Here is a 20,630-nt window from a genome sequence, read left to right as displayed (position 1 = left end):
AACTCTCTAACTTACTAAGTTTTAGCGAAGGAGAATTGACATGATCTCTTGTGAATCAAAATATAACCACAATTGGTGAGTAAACTAGGAAGATATATGACTTGGAGAAAAGGAGTTTACGTAAGGTTGAAGGTACGAAGCTCCGATGTGGCCATAGTGGGTGATTGAGGATAGTAGACAGCGACTACGAGCCTTCCGGATACTGTTGGGCAGCAACTTGGACTTGTGGTCAGCAGGTCAGTAGAGGGAGAGCTTACCAAAACTGCTGGTCAGCAGTCTTACACGGCTTCAAAAAAGTTCTGGACAGCACTATATAGCAATCAGGAAAGCTTGGACTTGTTGATGTTTGATGTTGGGAGCTTTGGACTTCAATTTGGGAATGCACTGGGTACAAAACAGCAATATACAATTGTTGGAGTAGAGATACAGTAAAAAGGAAACCAACAATTTTGAAGATACCGTGAAGGGAATTAAGGAGGGGCAGTTAGGTTAAACATTTAAGAATTTCCAAATCAGAATTTGGGAGTAATGGAGATTAGGAAGAGGAGGAGCTGGCTGATTAAGTGAGCATTAATGGGTTGATTGGAGGCTTGATTGGGAGCTTTAATTAGATAGGAAAGAGATTGGAGGGGGCCGGCCATGAGAGAGGGGAGAGAAAGGTGTCCAAGTTCAATGTATGTGAGTTATGGAGCAATTAATCAATTAATTTCAGGATTGATTAATTGATTGAATGAAGAGGGTTTCCAAACATTGTGTAATTAATTATGAAAGATTTGAAATTCAAACTTGATTAATTTGAATTCAAATTTCTTTCTAAATTAAAAACAATCCAAATTAGGAAGGAAGGGGTTTTAGAGGGAAGTGGAGTTTGGGATGAGATAAATCATTCCAACCCAATTTAAAATTAAAATGAAATTAGATTCAAGACTTGCCTAATATGACTTTGTAATTTAGGAAACCATTTGAAATTCAAAATTTGAATTTCAAAATTTTGAAATTAATTTCCCAAATCACTTAGGCTATTTTAGGCAAGTATTAATGATGAGTTAATTCATCATTCAAGGAGAGGGAAAGCATGTGGCCAGTGGTGGAAGAAACAGCTAAGGGAGGCCGGCGGGTCTTGATGTGGTGGTCGGGTAGGGGAAAATGAGGGGTCGTGGGCTGGGGCTGGCCGTTGAGCCTTTATTGGAAGCCGGTGGCTTGGGAGCCAAGGGGGGGTGGCAGTGGGGGTTCAAGGAGGAGGCTAATCTTTTGACAAAAAGAAAAAGAAAACAGAAAAGGTGGAAGGGGAAGGCCGGTGGGTGCTATGGGGAATTGAGGGAGTGGAGTGTAGGGGAAAAGAAGAAGACGACGAACCGCGAACCAAGGAATTCACCATGGTTGACGGGTATTGCTTTCACCCACCTAGGGTCTCTCCTTTCATGAACTCACTTAAAGATCAAGCAAAGAAAACTAAAATTTAAATTCAATATTCATCATCCTAAAATACAAGAGAGCTAGCCTATAAATAGGTCTCATGAAAAGAAAAGAAACAAAGGCTAAAACGCCCTTCGGGCTACAACACCACATGACCACCCCTAGGGATAAAATGGGAAAAACAAAAATATAAGATAAACTAGTACATAAGACACATTAAAAATAAAAATAAACTCCATATCGTAGCCGTTGATCTTCCGATGTCCTCATCATTTTCATTGATATGGTCACCTTTTCAGACAAAAATGATAATCACCTCTAGATAATCACCACTCGACCTACCCAAGGAGCCACAATAAACCTAACCCTAGTGCCTTACTATACCTTCAAGGCAATCTTAAAGATCCACCATAAGCCACCTCCAAGCTAGTGTGTGCCTTCTTCTCAAAATCCTCTCACAATCAACCTATTGAACAGCCCAGTGACCAACAAGAAAACATAAGATGCTCCATAGAATGGCAATTTCAACCATCACTAAAATATAGGCCATTTTAGGCGCATGGATGACAAATAGAACATACAACCACACATTTAAGAGGCCCAATCCCTTTCCTCAATGAAACCTCTCTTTGAAAATAATAATAATTTAAATTTTTTGTTAGATCTACCTTAACAAAATATGCATTTTATGTTACATTGAGAAACAAGTTTAGACAGGAAACTCCTCTATCAATAAGGAATTCTTCATTAGTTAAAAAAAATGAAGCAAATCTCCACAAATTCACACTAATGTGGTTCACTTCAAGAAAGAAAATTTACAATAATTTGATATGAAGGATTTGGGGAAAAATGTATGATTTAGACATTTGTATAAATTGAACAGGAATTTAGGTTGTCAATACTGACAGATGTAAAATTGAAAGTAAAAAGTACAAAGATAATAACATTAGATGTACCTGAACTACTATAAACATAAATAAGTAAAATCCAGCTTAAGAGAACTTTCTGGAGAATGTAAGAAAAACAGATATAAGGGTTAGAAAATATCCTTAAACTGATTGAGAAAAGAAAAAATTAAAGCCCAGATTGAGAACTACAAAAAAAGCAGATATATATACAAGTAGCCGAGAATTGTATCACCTTTTACAAAAGGAAATCTTGAATAGCTTGTGTCTGTGGAGCTTTAGCTAAAGAAGGATCGCCTGATTCTACTCTTTGCTTAAGCTTGTGTTTTCCATGATGATGGCTGCTCCTTGCTGAACTCCTATTGCCTTTCTCTTCTTTAGTCTCATTTTTCCTAGTATTTCTGTTTCTTTCTTTACCTTGACTATGATGTTTGTTCTTTCTAGAGCTGGAACTTCCAATTTCTCTCTCGCGCGGAGATGAACTATCTTTCAGCAGTGAATCTACATTGCTAATTGTTGAAGTTTCGTTTGCCTTTCTCTGTGTATAGTTCTCCGAAAGCGTGTTCTGAATGGTTGGTGATGTTTCGTCACCATAAAAAAGCACATCCCTAACTGCACCAGAGAGCAGATCTCCAGTTGGTTCCCTTACATACTTCGAAGAAGATGATGGTAAATCAACGCCTTCATCCAACTTTACAACTGTTGGCCGAGGTTTTGCAGGCTTTGTCAACCTAGAAACCAAAGACTGATCTGTAAGCTTTAAAAGATCATTAGTGGTCTTCTCAGAGCTAACTGCATTTGTAACATCATTTTCTCTGGGGTGCTCATTTGACCCACTCTCATCCTTATCGGTAGGAAGATAATACAATTCATGTTGCTTCCTATGTTCAGCAAGCAAAGAAGTAGATTCAGTCGCTGGTTCAGATTCCTCCTTATCTTCATTATGACTATGTATTCGCGACGAAAAAGATATTGAGAGGGATGAAGGAACATCATTGTTCCTTAGTATCTCATCAAGATCACTAAGGTTTTCCTTAAGCTCTAGCCCCTCAGGCACAAGGACTCTTTTTTGAGCATGCATTGATACAGGACCAAGCTCTTCAGAGAAAGCAGAACTCATAATTGTAACAATCTCCCTAATTTTTCCATCAATCCTCCAGTCTACATCGTCAGTTTTCCACTCAATCCCATTCAACAAGAGAACTAAACCAAGAACATTGCACGCCCTCTCTTGAACCTCAACCTCATTACATTCTGACAATGGTACCAGTGCCGTTACAATCAAGTTTAGTATATGGATGATGGATTTACTTGTTAAGAGTTTCTTCAACTCCAATGATTCCATTTTGAATGTGGTCACATCAGAACTATCCTCACTTTCAGCACCAGTATTTTCATCAATATTGCATTTAGAATCAGAGAGAACTCCAGCATTTACAAAGAAATTGAAGCAAAATGTGACGATTTTAAACACTGCTTGAATGTAAACAGCTCTCACTGGCGATGGCAGGAGACTAGTTCTTGGTTGTAGAAGAGCTTCCACAATCTCTAACGGGTTTCTTGAGAATTGGATATATTCCCCTGAAATCCAAGCTGCAGCTGAGAGAACTCTGTGCAGGAATTGATTCTCGAGAAGAGCTGGATCAATCAAAAGAACACGAGCCACACGAATAAGCTCAGACCTGGCCTCCTTCACCCTCATTCCAATATCAATAAGCTGTCTCTCGACCTCCTCTCCCTTCATAAAATGCGGATTCCTCACCATCTCAGCAAGCAGCGACACATACCAATCAAAATCCAGCACCAGCTCGTAAAAATTTCTACTGCAGGTTACAAGAATAGCATCAAGGATCTCATTACTGAATTCAGGATCTGACCTCAAAGCATAGTTGATGAGAAGAGAAGAGATTTCCACTACGTTGTTCTCAAAAACCATGTTCATGATAAGCCGGAGCGCCTCGTGACGGATGTTTGGATCAGGGTCAGCAAGGGACTTCACAATGGCTTCACGGTTCTCCTCCACCGCCCAGGACTGCCCTGGCTGAAGCATAGCCAAAGCGTGAAGGCCGAGGAAACGAAGATTGGGATCATCATCCGCAGCGATAAACTCTTTTACCTTCTCCACTGCAAGCTGAAAGGCCGTTTCTTCATCTGGGAAGCTACAGAAAACGACTCGGAGACACTCAAACACCAGCGACTTGGCCGGAGACCGGCGCATCAGTTCGCAGATCGGATCAACGAGCTTGCGCTTGAGACGAGGCTCTAATAAGATAAGGCGTGCGAAGATTTTCAGAATTTTGATGAGGATCCAGTTGTTGCGGCATTCAAGTAGAACTTGGTGGAAGTCAGGGGCAAGGGGGAGATATGGCCGTGGGTCACCGGAGCAAACAAGCTCGCAAAAGATGCCAGCAGCAGCAGAGAGGAGAGGAGATGAAGGGGAGAGTGCTTCGACAAGTTTGGGGAGGAAGGTGCGAGCGGAATCAGGGGTGAGGCGGAGAACGGGGAGGGACGTAATAACGGCGCGGCAGCGGACATGAACAGCAGCGCGCGGGGAGGAGAGAAGAGAGAGAAGATCGTTTGATAAGTGAAGGGCGAGGTCCGGGGAGGAGGAGAGGGCAAGGAGGTGGAGTGCGGGGGACGAGAGGGAGGGATTGGGGGATTGAAGGTCCTTGCGGATCTGATGGGTGGCGAGCGGTAAGAGGTCGGTTGAAGACGGGTGGAAAGAGAGAGAGGCGGAGAGGTAAGCGGTGCGCTTGAAAGCGGGTACAGAGGAGGGCAGTAGCTCGAGGGCGTGGAACGCGGCCCATGACATGTCGAGAAAGTAAAGGGAAGAGAGGTATGTGAGTTTTTGCAGGGCAAGGAACTTGGTGTCGGAATCCGTGGAGCGTATCTCACGACGGATCTCAGCGAGGAGGCGGTGGATGAGGGAGGATTCGCCGCCGGGGGCGGAGCGGAGGGCTTTGATCATGTCATCGAGGGAACGCTGGAAGAGTGAGTCAACCAGAAAAGGAGCGAAGCCGCCGGAGGATGAGGCGGAGCTGCCCACGGTGGAGGCGTCGGCGGCCATAACCAGTGACGATGACTGAGAATAGTTGAGCCGGATGGATCTTGATCCGGCGTTTAGAGGAACAAAAATGTATGACCGGGCATTTCTTTGGGGATTGATTGGGGCTAATGCTTCATATGAAATGAAATTTTATTTTATAGGCTGCATAGTACACCAAAATGTTTAAATATATATATTTTTATTTTATTTCAGAAAAAAATATGTCTGAAAATTTTATTAGGGGATTTACATACATACCATTTCATTTCATGTTATTTATATATCAAATATCTAAAACTTTAATATTACATGTCTACCAAAATAAATATGAGTATATGAAATAAAATATTAAAATTTATAGTATGGTATGAGTGGTAAGAATGAAATATATGAGTGATATATTTCATATTAAAATTTTATATGAGTGGTATAGATGTAATATTAAAATTTTAGGTGTTAGATATGTAAAAATAACATGAAATAAAGTTGTATGTATGTAAATCCCCACATTTAATTTGAAGTAAAAATCCTCTACTTAGCATGTTGGACCTCTAGAACAATGTTTAATATATGTGATGTTATGATTATCACAAATAAACACCAAATTCTTCATTGTGTTTATTAACTCCCTTAGCTTGGACATAAAATGTAGCCATGACTTAACTATTTTTCATGATAAATCTAAGCATTGAAATCTTTCACTACTTTCATATATTGAAGAATGTTTTATTGATATTTAACATTGAGTGGTATGTACTTTTGAATCCTTAAATACAAACACCAAAGAGAGATACATATTTAAAATGGCCATCACTCTACTGTTGGAGATCAATAATTGCCCCTAGATTTTTTATATGTAGCATTTTTGTGGGCTAGAATACACGTGACGATAGAGTTAAAATTTTGTGTCTTAACGTTCTACGAATATCCAGCTCACACATAGAAAACAAGATGTTTTTATGTGGAAAATCTTGGAAAGGGGAAAAATCACAGGGCCTGGCCCAATCTGAAATGATTCCACTAGTGTTTGGGTAGATTACAATAGGTTGACTCGTCCCTGAGGGTTATCAGATTACAAATGACAACCGTTTGGTTGAAATCTAGTGCCAAACGGTGATGAAATTATACCGTCACTTGGTGGACTGGCAGAAGTCTGGTACTACTTTAAAATTTGGACGTCAGTTGGTAGCCTGGCGTTGGTTTGGTAGAACATCAGTGTCGGGCGGTGGTCCGGCGGAAGTCCGGCATCAGATGGTGGTCCGACGGAATTCCGGACGTCAAGTGATGGTATGACAAAACTCTGGGTTTACTCTGGGTGTCAAGTGGCGGTCCAATAGAACTCTGGGACTCAAGTGGTGGTCCGGTAGAACTTCGGGCCTTAGGTGGTGGTCTGGCGAAACTATGGGCCTCAAGTGGTGGTTCGGTGGAGCTCAGGGCCTCAAGTGGTGGTCCGGTGGAGCTCAGGGCCTCAAGTGGTGGTCCAGCGGAGGTGAGGGCATCAAGTGGTTGTTAGGCAGAAGTCTGGGCCTAAGGTGGTGGTCCGGTAGAGCTCAGGACCTCAAGTGGTGGTCCGGCGGAGGTGAGGGCCTCAAGTGGTGGTCCGGCGGAGCTCAAGGCCTCAAGTGGTGGTCCGGCGGAGCTCAGGGCCTCAAGTGGTGGTCCTGCTAAGCTCAGGTCATCAAGTGGTGGTTCGATGGAGGTGAGGGCCTCAAGTAGTGGTTCAGCGGAGGTGAGGGCCTCAAGCGGTGTTCCAGTGGAGGTGAGGACCTCAAGCGGTGGTCCGGTTGAAGTGAGGGCCTCAAGCGGTGGTCCGAAGGAGGTGAAAGCCTCAAGTGGTGGTCCAGCAGAGATGAGGGCCTCAATTGGTGGTCCGGTGGAGGTGAGGGCCACAAGTGGTTGTCCGGCGGAGCAACGACGTCAGGCAGTGGTCCAGCAGAACTCTGGCGGTTGTTGAGGAGGAGCAAGGAGGCAAGAACGATCTCCGATCTCTCTCGTGAATCCTTTGGCTTGGGGTCCCCTTTTAAGAGAAAATTGGGCTCTATTTATAATTTTTTGGAGTGGCATGGCCCGTAAATAGGTGGGAGATCAAGGGCAAATGGGGAGTGGTTGGATGGACGGCCCGATGTTGAATCCCTTGATCAGGACCGTTTGATGGACATTTGAATGTCTTAGTTACGTTGGAATTCAATGATCTTGGGCTCGTTGGATACATCTCGTTGAGCCGCTTGATTCGATTATAAGCACGTTATGTTTGGAAATCGTTTGGTAATCCAAATTGTGGTTCAAACCTTTCAATAGTGCTTCTAACCCTTGATTTGGATCCATTTGGGTTCGGATTGGGTTGGATTTGGTGTCGTTGGGTTTGTATTCTGGGACGTTCAGTTTGACTATAAGTTTGCTAAAATCAGAGTTTGGATGGTCCCAATTTTAATTCTGAAGTTTTCAACTTGATTTTGCATTTAAGATTCGTGCCCGATCAAGATAATTTTTTGATGATGTATCAAGCATAATTAGATAAGCTGGTAGTTTCTTAAAGGATATTTCAGGAGACCCTCTCACATAGGATACTTATTAAAACATCTACGAGTATTATATTTCAAAAATTATATTATTTACTCTTATTCAAACCATATTTAAAGATCATTTAATAATAATGTATGAACTTATTTTAAATAGATAGATAATTTAACTCAGTATAAATGTGTTATGATTATGCCTTCAAATATAGTTTAATTGTGATTGAATATATTCGAACATGATTTGATTATGGTTCTATCAATATTTGAATATATTCAAATATGATTTGATTAATTTTTATTTACATTCAAAGAATATTTAAGCTATGTCCTAACGAAATATGTTCTATAGTAAACAATCATTCTTAAATCATATGTCATAATAGTGTTATCCAATAAATATAGAAATCATAAATCAATAAAATTAAAGCATCTATGAAGACTGCCAAAATTTATAATAATGCAGTATTGTCAAATCAGTAGACACATGACATTCAATCATTCTATATCAGTGTCAAATCAGAATCTTATATTACGTACTCAATAATTGGAATCACATGCTCGGTAACATCAAATCATTAAATGATGCACATATGAGAGTATGGTGTTGAATGAATGTGTAAATCATTCAAGAAAATTTGATGCACATATACATTCATGCATTCTTGTGATGGAACCAATCCTCTTATATTACAGTAGAAAGACAAAAAGAAGAAGATGTATCTAATAACATAAGAATAAAAGATTCAAACATTAGGTTACAACCTTAGATTTGAAAATGATTCAATTATCGTCAGAATAAGATTCAAAATTTGATTACAAATTTGTATTATGTTCAATTCTTCACTACAAAAAATATGATATTTTCGCATCGAATAATAGCAGCAGTTTTTAAACCGCTGCTATAGCTAGTTTTAAACAGCGGTTATAACAGCCGAAAAATCTTACTTGTTTGGAACTAGTTTTATATAAAATAGTAGAACTCTAGGTTAAAAATACATGTCCAAACCTTATTCAAAAAGTACTGAATTTGAAGTTCGAATCTTATTAATTTTGTAATCATAGGGTTCTCCTTTCATCACATTCCTATTATAATTAGGATTATTAGTGTTCAAAGGGTTGGTGAATGCATTCAAACTTACGTAATGAAAAAATATATGAACTTCTCATTTAAAGTGGTTCACGATTTATAACAAAGGGATCACTCGATATAGAAGATAAATGTTGCTTGGAAGATAGCAATGGCTCTTGGAAGAGACATGATTGAGCCATTATCTTGTTCAAACATTTGCATTATCAAGGAATATGGCTTATCTTGCTATTGCAAGAGTAATTTTGACCAAAATAAACTATTGAATATATTTCTCCAAATAAATATATAACAAATATATATGTCCAAATGGGTGCATTACGAGGCATATAAAGTCAAATTTTCATATATTATATATATAAAGAGAGGGAGAGAGAGTGAAAGATTATTTTTTTTCTTAGAAGAAAAACTATTTGTCCTCTAATATTGATGTCGAAGAAGTGGCGATTGAACAACTAATTATAAAGGAAATTTTATAATCACATATCTAAGTTATCTAACAAACTACCATCAAGTTATGAGGAGTGGTGACTATGGAAGCCGGGGTGGAGCCAAAAAAAAATTTTAATGGGGGCACAAATTAGTACTAGTCATTAAATTATTTTCAAAATATCATTTTTTTAATATAATTACAATTCATGACATATTTTTTTAATTAAAAAATAAAAAATACAATCAAATATATATTTGAACCGCTTAAAAAGATATATATATATATATAGATTAACTATATTTAAATTATTAGATAATATTCTAACTATTTCTAAATTAATTTGACGCAATTATTCACATTAGCATGAGCGGATCCCCATTGTATTGGGGTTTATAAATACAATAGATAAGAACTTATGCGTATACATAAGTCGGCTCACTCCACTTACTCTGCTGAAGACAGAGGAGCTTTTACATCTTTTTAACTTTTTCATCACAACCATTTGTTCTCTGCCATAGAATCAACACCGTCGGCTTTGTAACCGATTACAATATAAGTATTTTATACTGTAGCAGCTTTAGATTATGGAAGATGAAGGATGAAATTTGGTTCTTCACTCTTCTGATGTTTTCCCTCACTTGATTCTGCATTTCCTCTGCTTTAGCTTTGCAAGTAATGAGCTGAGGACCGTTCTCAAGATCAGAAGTTTTCATGGTATCAGAGCTCTATGTATTATTCTCCGATGGCCGCTTCGTCCACAACAACTAAGATGGAAACCTCCAGTGCCAGTTCACCGGTTCTCGAAATCTTTATCCCACCGCAGCAAAATTTTTTTATGTCAAATGCGAAGACAATGGTTAACGTTCAGCTGACCACTAAAAACCATCTCATATGGAAGTCACAGTTGCTCAAACTGTTCACAGCGAACAGTTTTGAAGGGAATCTTACCGGATCTACAGTCAAGCCAGCGAAATATCTGATCTCCTCCAGTGGTGTATCTTCACTCAACCCATCCTATACATCTTGGATGCTAAAATATCAGCATCTATCATCTGCTATCTATTCCACTGTCTCACCCTCCCTCTTACCGTATATACTTAATCTCGATTCCACTCACGAGATTTGGTTGACGCTTAAGCGCAGGTTGCAGTCGTCGAACAGATCCTGCATTCTCCAGCTCAAAGGAGAATTACACCAGTTACAACTTGGCGACAAAACCATGTTCCAATACCTCTCAGACATTAAGAACAAAATAGATGCCATTACAGCTATCGGTTCCTCCATCGAGGAAGACAATATCATGCATTACACCCTGAACGGATTGCCTGCATCGTATCAGTCTTTCAAGACTTCGATACGCACACAACTCAATCCCATTCCCATCTACGACTTCTACGCCCTGCTTTGTAGTGAATAACTACATATTCATGCGGACACAAGCAGAGATTCCATAACTTCACCTGATCCAAATTTTGCTCTTACTGCTACCAGAGGCTCCTCCCGTGGTCGTGCCTTTTATAAAAATAGAGAACGTGGCTCACCCTCCAACCACGATACACCAGGCCGTGGATTCACTGGACGTGCTACACCAACTTCCTTTAACTCGGCATCCACTCGAGGTGGCAGACGACCTCGGATCTGCGGGAAATCCGGCCATTCAGCTCTTAATTGGTGGTATTGCCATGACCCAAATTATTCTTCCGCACATCAAGCCTACATCACTGCAGATGCACCGCAGCAAGCAGAATGGTTTTTGGACTCAAGGACAACTGAACATTTGACCTCTAACTCTTCCCAAATTCAGAACATCCAACTGTACTCGGGAACATCTCACGTCCAAGTTGGAAATGGCCAACAACTCCATATTGCTAACACAGGTCAAGGATTGCTACCTACACCACATCGTAAGCTCTATTTACCCAAAGTTCTTCATGTGCCTCATCTTTCACATAATCTCATTTCAATTCATAAATTGACCTCTGATAACCCCTATTTTGTCTTACTTCATGCTAATGGCTTTCTTATAAAGGACTCCAAGACCAATTAAACACTTCTCTGCGGTCCCAATCTTCATGGGTTCTACCCAATTAATCCCAAAAATCGAGCTCCATCCAACAGTCAATGCTTCTCTGCTGTTACTTCTCCATCTTCCGCTGTTTGACATCGACGATTAGGACATCCATCACCATCAACTCAATAGTTTCTACCCGCAATTTTCTCCAACAATATAGTTGCTAAACATGACTTTCATTGTAATGCCTGTTCTAAGGCCAAATGTAGTCGTCTATCTTTTCCTTTATCGTCTACTAGGTCAAACCATTGTCTAGAACTTATTTATAGTGATGTATGAGGTCCTTCCCCAATTGTATCTATGGAATCTTATCGTTATTATGTTGTCTTTATTGATGATTTCAGCCGTTATACTTGGACTTACCCTATGCATTCTAAATATGATATTTTTTCCATATTTATTAATTTCAAAAAATTAGTTGAAAAATAATTCCATAAAACTATCAAAATCCTCCGCACGGATCGTGGAGTTGAATACATAAATACAACCTTCAAGCAACACTTAAACAATTTTAGCATAATACACCAAACTTCTTGTCCATATACACCTCAACAAAATGGTGTATCCGAACGAAAACATCGCCATATTGTTGAAACCATTCGAGCTTTACTGTTTGATGCTCAACTTCCCCAAAAATTCTGGGTTGATGCTCTCCAAACGGCTGTTTACTTCATAAACTGTCTCCCATCCTATTCTACTAATCAAAAATCTCCATATCAAGTCCTATTTAATCATTCACCTAATTATTCCCACTTAAGAACATTCGGCTGTCTATCTTATCCATGGCTACCTACCCACTTAACACACAAACTTGCACTACGCTCCCAACCTTGTGTTTTTCTCGGCTATGCCGACAATTCCAAAGGTTATCGTTGCTATGACTTCAAGAACTCTTAACTATACATCTCTCATCACGTTCACTTTCATGAATCTATTTTCCCATTTCGCAACGATGCACCAACTCCACAATTATAGCCACTCGATTCTCATAAACCTGTTCCCATAATGCCAGCCACCTTGATACCTGCTTCGGCTGTTCACCCTATACAACAGGCTCCAATAAATACAAGCATTCTCCCTTCATCCCATAACACATCAGATCAGCTCAACTCCATTCCTTCGGTTGCTCACACTAATTCTTTACCCTCTCCAATACTTACCAATGATAGCTATTCCCAATCCTTATCAAATTTACCCATACCACCGAAACATCACATGCTTACCAAATCTCAAACCGGAAATCTCAAGCCAAAGCAAATCCTTGATCTACATCATATGGTCACACTGACAAACCCGACTGGATTCACCCAGGCATTTAAACATTCTGCGTGGAGAGATGCTATGAGCCTTGAATTTGAAGCTTTGCAAAAGCAAGGCACCTGGGTATTGGTTCTTTTTGACGCGTCTCAAAATGTGTTGGGCTGCAAATGGTTATTTAAAACCAAGTACAATGCCGATGGCTCCATTGCCTGTTATAAAGCAAGGCTTGTCAGGCTTGCCGCTCAGGGCTTTAAACAAGAACATGGCTTAGAATATCATGAAACTTTTAGCCCCGTTGCAAAATTCACAATAATTCGAACCTTTCTTACAGTGGCTGTCACTCATAATTGGTCTGTTTTGCAACTTGATGTCTCAAATACCTTCCTCCATGGCACATTAAATGAGACTATTTGTATGAAACAGCCGATAGGTTTTGTTGACCCACAATTCCCACATCATGTTTGCCTTTTAAAAAAGGCTATATACGGTTTGAAATAATCTTCCCGCCAATGGTTTGCGACTTTATCTGCTTATCTCCTAAACTATGGATTCAATACAAGTTCTGCTGATCCATCGCTGCTCCTTTTTCAGCAAGCATCCATTCAGCTCTACATTTTGGTCTACGTGGATGATATTTTGTTAACTGGCAACAACCAATCAGCTATTGATTCTTTAATTGCTGCTCTTCACTCCCGATTCAACATGCGCAACCTTGGACATCTTCACCACTTCTTGGGCTTACAAGAAATCTACACATCAACGGGTCTTCATCTAAGTCAATCACACTATGCTAAGGAGATCCTACAAACAACTGCTATGATCAGATGTAAACCCGTACTCACCCCACTGATGCCTGTTCTACCTACTTCGGACTCATCTGCTCTTCCTTATTCCCGTCCTGAGTTTTACCGGCACTTGTGGGTATGCTTCAATATTTAACCTTAACTCACCCAGATCTCTTGTTTGCTGTCAATTTTCTTTGCCAACATATGCATTATCCGCTTGATGTGCACTTCCAAATGCTAAAACGGGTTCTCCGATATGTTCAAGGCTCACTACATCTTGGCCTGCCAATCACCCATTCTTCATTATATCTAACAGCATTTGCAGATTCTGACTGGGCGTCCGATAAATTTGATCGCCGATCCATCACTGGTTACTGTGCGTACCTAGGTGATACACTCATCTCATGGACTGTTAAGAAACAATCTTCGGTTGCTCGTTCTTCTACTTAAGCGGATTATAGAGCTCTTTCAACTACTGCCTGCGACATTATTTGGATTCGTCGCCTCCTAACTAAATTCCATATTCCTCTTAACAATCCGACCAAGCTATATTGTGATAATGTTTCGACATTGGCTTTAGCCAATGATCCAATTTTCCATGCCCGCACCAAAATATAGAGATTGACTTCCATTTTATACGGGATTGCATTCGTTCCCAATACATTTCAGTTCATCACATTTCATCAGTCGATCAACCAGCAGATATTTTCACTAAGCCACTAGCTACATCTCGATTTAATTTTCTTCGAGACAAGTTAACAATGTAGACAACAAGTGTTAACTTAAGGGGGCCTGATAAATACAATAGATAAGAGCTTATGCATATACATAAGTCGGCTCACATTTCATTCGTTCTCCACTTACTCTGCTGAAGGCAGAGCAGCTTTTACAGCTTTTTAACTTTTTCATCACAGCCATTTCTTCTCTGCCATAGAAACAACACCATCGGCTTCGTAACCGATTACAGTATAAGTATATTATATTGTAGCAGCTTTAGATTATGGAAGATGAAGGATGAAATTTGGTTCTTCGCTCTTCTGATGTTTTCCCTCACTTCATTCTGCATTTCCTTTGCTTTAGCTTTGCAGGTAATGAGCTGAGGACCGTTCTCAAGATCAAAAGTTTTTAATGCCCACCCTAAAAAATATATATATATTTTAGAATATTTTGGGTATTTTATCCCCTCTTAATTTTTTTTAATTTAATTTTATCAATCTTAAGCATCTTTGTCCATCCCCAACAAAAATTTTTTTTACACATCCTAAAAAAAGAAGCTGGATCCACCCCTGTACATTAGCAAAAGAAAATCATAAATAATAAAAAATTTAAAGTTAACCCTATTAAATTAATTAAGTTACTTACTAAAATATATTAAAACTTTTTATTTGTTAATTAATTTATTTTCTTTTTATGCAGCACATCTCTTTCTTATTATTTTTAAAAAATGGACAGCTATAAGTCTAAATTCCCAAACAAAAGAGAGCTGTAATGAGGGTGGTAATATTGGGCAAATAGAAAGTAAGAGAGAGAATGTAAAGAGAGAGAGAGACGAAGAGAAATAGAGGGAGATAGGGGTAAGATAAAGGCGGGAGAGAGAGAGAGAGAGAGAGAGAGAGAGAGAGAGAGAGAGAGAGAGAGAGAGAGAGAGAGAGAGAAGGAGAGAAATTGGTCCACTTCATTCGGAAAAAAATTGTAGCAAAGGCGGAGCACGAAGGCAGATGGGGATGGCTTATTAGTTTAGAAATTAGATTTAATCCTTATATACTAATTATTATACTAATATAATTTAAAATAAATTGAATTTAATTGCTGGGCCAATGGGGGTCTGTGCCCCCAGGGCCCCCACTATAGATCCGCCCATGTATGGAAGAAGCTTTCAAAGAATCACACGCTTCATGGGGTCATATGCATGAGGAAGTCATATGAGTAGCTAGTGTCCATGCATATAAAGTAGATGAGGAGTTTCCATCATGTTTAGATCTCAACTGAAGCTTGTATGCTTGAAGACACTAAAGGGGTGGCTATTAATTTGGTCAGTAGAGTGGGAGAATGTTTTCATGCCCAACTATCCAAAACATAATCTACTTGGGTATCAAAATTAGTGATAAGGAGATTAAAATTTACTACGAAAAGATCCAAGCCATAGTATATTCACTACAACCACATATTATGATTGATATGCGGAGATTCACAAAAATGTGCCAGTATGTAACAAGGTTCATCCAGAACTTACCTATGCTCATGATACTGCAAGATTCACTGGTGATGGCCAAGAAAAATTTCTCATGATTCGAAAATATAAGGTATGATCCATCTTCTCAAAGGAAGGACAAGCCAGCTCAAGTATTAGCCTTGTTGAATCTACATAAAGCATTTAACATCAAAGTTGATATTTCCCAACATGCACTCAACATAATGATGATGCAAGAAGAGAGACACGTAACATAAATCTATGTTCCTATAACGTGCTCAAAGGAACTATTTGACATATGGTTTTTCTTACACTTCATCAATTAGTGAAGCATTGACTAACTTATCTGCTGAGAAAAGAGATAATACCAACTTTTTTAAAATGAATGATTTGAACATAATAAAACTTTACTGGATTGAAGTGCGTCAATGGCATTATAAGGCTATTCTTGATGTTTATCTGAACATCATTTTCATACATGACTGATTAGCAAGTGAGAAACATCTCAAACACCTGTAAGAAAATTTTGACTACATGAAAAGGAACCAATTCTTCATAAACCTTTAACAGTATGACTTCAGAAAACTTACGCTTCGTTTGGGACGACTTTCTTTCTACTTCTCAAAGGAACTTTTTACTACAAAATTTAAAATTTTTATATTAAAAGCTATTTTAAGAAGCAATAAGAAAGCTGCCCCAAATGAATACTTAATGATGAATAAACTAATTAATGTCTCATATTTATCTTCATGCCTCTTATTCAAAAGTTTAGATTGCGGTTTGGTGTTATATGAGCATATACATATTAGTAAATTTATATAGCATGATTTAATGAAACCCTTAACCCTAAACCCTAAAATAAAAAAGTGCAGGTGTTTTATTGTTATCTAAGTACATAGAGGGCACTTGACAAAGTCTAAATAAAAGGTGAGATTTTCTTAGAATGATTCATTGAAGTAATCTTCCATGACTTGATTGAGTTATAGAGTAGCTTTTGAATGCTTGTGTGACTTCCATTTACAAGTTTATTGGCAACTAGACCTTACCCCTAGTGGCTTCAATTTGCTCAAGAATGAATAACAATGTTGAAATCATTTGTTGAGTTTAGAAACAACTTATAGAATAACTTCTTTAAGCGACTTCAAGTTACTAAAGTGTTAGCTCAATTGCTTAGAGATTTGGTTGAATCCAAATCAAAATAACAACACGATTTGATTAGCTTGGTCCATACATAATTGAATAGATAACTTGAGTTGCTAATATAAACCTTGTAAAGGTTGCTTGTTGATATAAGTTATTTAATTTTTTTTTCCTTTTTCTCAAATAGATTTTGACTTTTATTTCAATTCAAGCATTTCATTTTGAGCTTTTTTTTTTATTTTGAACGTATTTATTGGTAGAGTGAGAAGATATACATCAACAGTTGTGTCACATAGCATATTAAGGCTTAATTTGGGATAACTTTCTTATTATTTTATGAAGCAGATTTCTAGTACAAAATTTTTAAATTAAAAAAAAGCTTTGTACTAAGAAATTGCTTCATAAAGCAATAACAAATCTGTCTTAAATAAAGTCTACAGTTTCGTTTGGGACATATTTCTTCTTCCTTAAGCAGTAAAAAAATCGTCCCTAACAAAGCCTAAGTTCAATATATTACTCGGTATTCACTTCACAATCACGTTATAAGATGACTTTGAAATCACACACATTGTAGAGCTTAAAATATAAAAAAAATCTTAGTTCAAGATATTTTTACTAAAAAATTGTTTTAAAAAGTAATAGGAAAGAGTGTCCCGAATGAAATCTAAATTTTTGCATTGAGTCACCATTCCCAATAAAAGAGTGCTAAATATACATTTTGAGATGATTTTTAATTTTAAATGACAAAAATCAAGTTACCTTAAGCTATTAAACTAATAAATACAATTTTTAACATTTAATTTTCTAAATAAGAAATTTAATACTTACCTTTGAATCATAAACTAATTACATATTAAAACTATAATGATACTTAATAAAAATAATTTAACAAACCATTTTGGAAAATTTCTAAGTTAATTATTAACAAATTAATTACTTAAACCAAAGCTTCTAATTATGCACCATATTTTCTTGTTAATTAATGTTTTGCTCATCTTTAATGTTATAATGCTCAATCTCAATGTGATTAGTTTGTGAATGTTGGGTTGAATTATTCATTGAGATTATAGTATGACTGTTATCATGTTCAATAGAGAGATACTCTAACTTAAATTATATAATCTTTTATATATACTAAATTAGTGTATATGTTCAAACAATAAAAATTGAATCGCCCAATATCTTTAAAAAAGGAAAGAACAGTAGTTGAAATTTTAATCTCATTGAATTAGTTTGTTTTGAAAAACAGATGGTTCAATTATATGGTTCAAAATATTCAAAAACTTCAAAGATCTATCATTGTGAGGTTATGATTCATACACAAATTGATGCCTTAGGATTGACCATCAACTTTGCTACCTTCAAATTAAGTCATCTTTGAAAAATGTTACATGCGAGCTCTGAAAATTTGAGCTTTTGGTGTAAAGCTATATTTTGGTTGAATTAAATAATTTTTTAGAGTCCTTAATATCAAGATTTTAAAAATGGGCAGCTATAAGTCTAATTTCCAAAAAAAAGAGAGCTATAATGAGGGCGATAATATTGGGCAAATAGAAAGTAGAGAGAGAAAGTAAAGAGAGAGAGCCGAAGAGAAATAAGGGAGAGAGGGTGAGATAAAGGGGGGGGGAGAGAGAGAGAGAGAGAGAGAGAGAGAGAACAGGAGAGAAATTGGTCCACATCATTTGGAAAAAAAATTGTAGCAAATGCGGAGCACGAAAGCGGATGGGGATGGCTTATTAGTTTAGAAATTAGATTTAATCCATATATATTAATTATTATACTAATATAATTTAAAATAAATTGAATTTAATTGTTGGGCCAATGGGGGGGCCCATCCCCCCAGGGCCCCCACTGTAGATCCGCCCCTGTATGAAAGAAGCTTTCAAAGAATCACACGCTTCATGGGGTCACATGCATGAGGAAGTCAACAAAGTAGTTAGTGTCCATGCATATAAAGTAGATGACGAGTTTCCATCATGTTTAGATCTCAACTGAAGCTTGTATTCCTTGAAGACACTAAAGGGGTGGCTATTAATTTGGTCAGTAGAGTGGGAAATTGTTTTCATGTCCAACTATCCAAAACATAGTCTACTTGGGTGTCAAAATTAGTGATAAGGAGATTAAAATTGACTATGAAAAGATCAAAGCCATAGTATATTCACTACAACCATATATTATGATTGATATGTGGAGATTCACAAAAATGTGCCAGTATGTAACAAGGTTCATCCAAAACTTATATATGCTTGCGATACTGCTGGATTCACTGGTGATGGCCAAGAAAAAATTCTCATGATTCGAAAATATAAGGTATGATCATTCTTCTCAAAGGAAGGACAAGCCAACTCAAGTATTAGCCTTGTTGAATCTACATAAAGCATTTAACATCAAAGTTGATATTTCCCAACATGCACTCAACATAATGATGATGCAAGAAGAGAGACATGTAACATAATTCTATGTTCCTATAAGGTGCTCAAAGGAACTATTTGACATATGGTTTTTCTTACACTTCATCAATTAGTGAAGCATTGACTAACTTATCTGCTGAGAAAAGAGATAATACCAACTTTTTTTAAATGAATGAATTGAACATAATAAAACTTGACTGAATTGAAGTGCGTCAATGGCATTATAAGGCTATTCTTGATGTTTATCTGAACGTCATTTTCATACACGACTGATTAGCATGGGAGAAACATCTCAAACACCTGTAAGAAATTTTTGACCACATGAAAAGGAACTAATTCTTCCTAAACCTTTAACAGTATGACTTCAGAAAACTTAGGCTTCATTTGGGATGTCTTTCTTTCTACTTTCTTAAAGCAGCTTTTTACTACGAAATTTAAAATTTTTATATTAAAAGTTGTTTTAAGAAGCAATAAGAAAGCTGCCCTAAATGAAGCCTTAATGATGAATAAACTACTTAATGTCTCATATTTTTCTTCATGCCTCTTATTCATAAGTTTAGATTGCGGTTCAATGTTATATGAGCATATACATATTAGTAAAATTATATATCATGATTTAACGAAACCCTAAACCATAAAATAAAAAAGTGCAGGTGTTTTATTGTTATCTAAGTGCATAGAGGGCACTTGACAAAGTCTAAATAAAGGGTGAGATTTTTTAGAATGATTCATTGAAGTAATCTTCCATGACTTGATTGAGTTATCGAGTAGCTTTTGAATGCTTGTGTGACTTCCATTTACAAGTTTATTGGCAACTAGACCTTACCCCTAGTGGCTTCAATTTGCTCAAGAATGAATAACAATGTTGAAATCATTTGTTGAGTTTAGAAACAACTTATAGAATAACTTCTTTAAGCGACTTCAAGTTACTAAAGTGTTAGCTCAATTGCTTAGAGATTTGGTTGAATCCAAATCAAAATAACAACACGGCTTGATTAGTTTGGTCCATACAAAATTGAATAGATAACTTGAGTTGCTATTATAATCCTTGTAAAGGTTGCTTGTTGATATACGTTATTTAATTTTTTTCCTTTTTCTCATATAGATTTTGACTTTTATTTCTATTCAAGCATTTCATTTTGAGCTTTTTTTATTTTAAACATATTTATTGGTAGAGTGAGAAGATATACATCAACAGTTGTGTCACATAGCAAATTAAGGTTTCATTTGGGATAACTTTCTTATTATTTTATGAAGCAGATTAATTTCTAGTAATTTTTAAATTAAAAAAAAATCCTTGTACTAAGAAATTGCTTCATAAAGCAGTAACAAAACTGTCTTAAATAAAGTCAAAGGTTTCGTTTGG

The 20,630-nt window shown here is 37.3% G+C and overlaps 1 protein-coding gene across 1 annotated transcript; it reads right to left on the bottom strand.

Moving 5' to 3' along the window:
• Positions 1-2,302: 2,302 nt before the first annotated feature.
• LOC110094896 (AP-3 complex subunit delta) lies at positions 2,303-5,509 on the bottom strand. Its single transcript, XM_020820234.2, has one exon. It carries the CDS (start codon positions 5,386-5,388, stop codon positions 2,560-2,562), a length of 2,829 nt encoding a protein of 942 aa, XP_020675893.1. The 5' UTR covers positions 5,389-5,509; the 3' UTR covers positions 2,303-2,559.
• Positions 5,510-20,630: the final 15,121 nt, after the last annotated feature.

The sequence above is a fragment of the Dendrobium catenatum genome, unplaced genomic scaffold (genome assembly GCF_001605985.2).
Source record: "Dendrobium catenatum unplaced genomic scaffold, ASM160598v2 fragScaff_scaffold_1413, whole genome shotgun sequence".
NCBI lineage: Eukaryota > Viridiplantae > Streptophyta > Magnoliopsida > Asparagales > Orchidaceae > Dendrobium > Dendrobium catenatum.
This window is presented reverse-complemented; position numbering and strand designations above follow the sequence as displayed.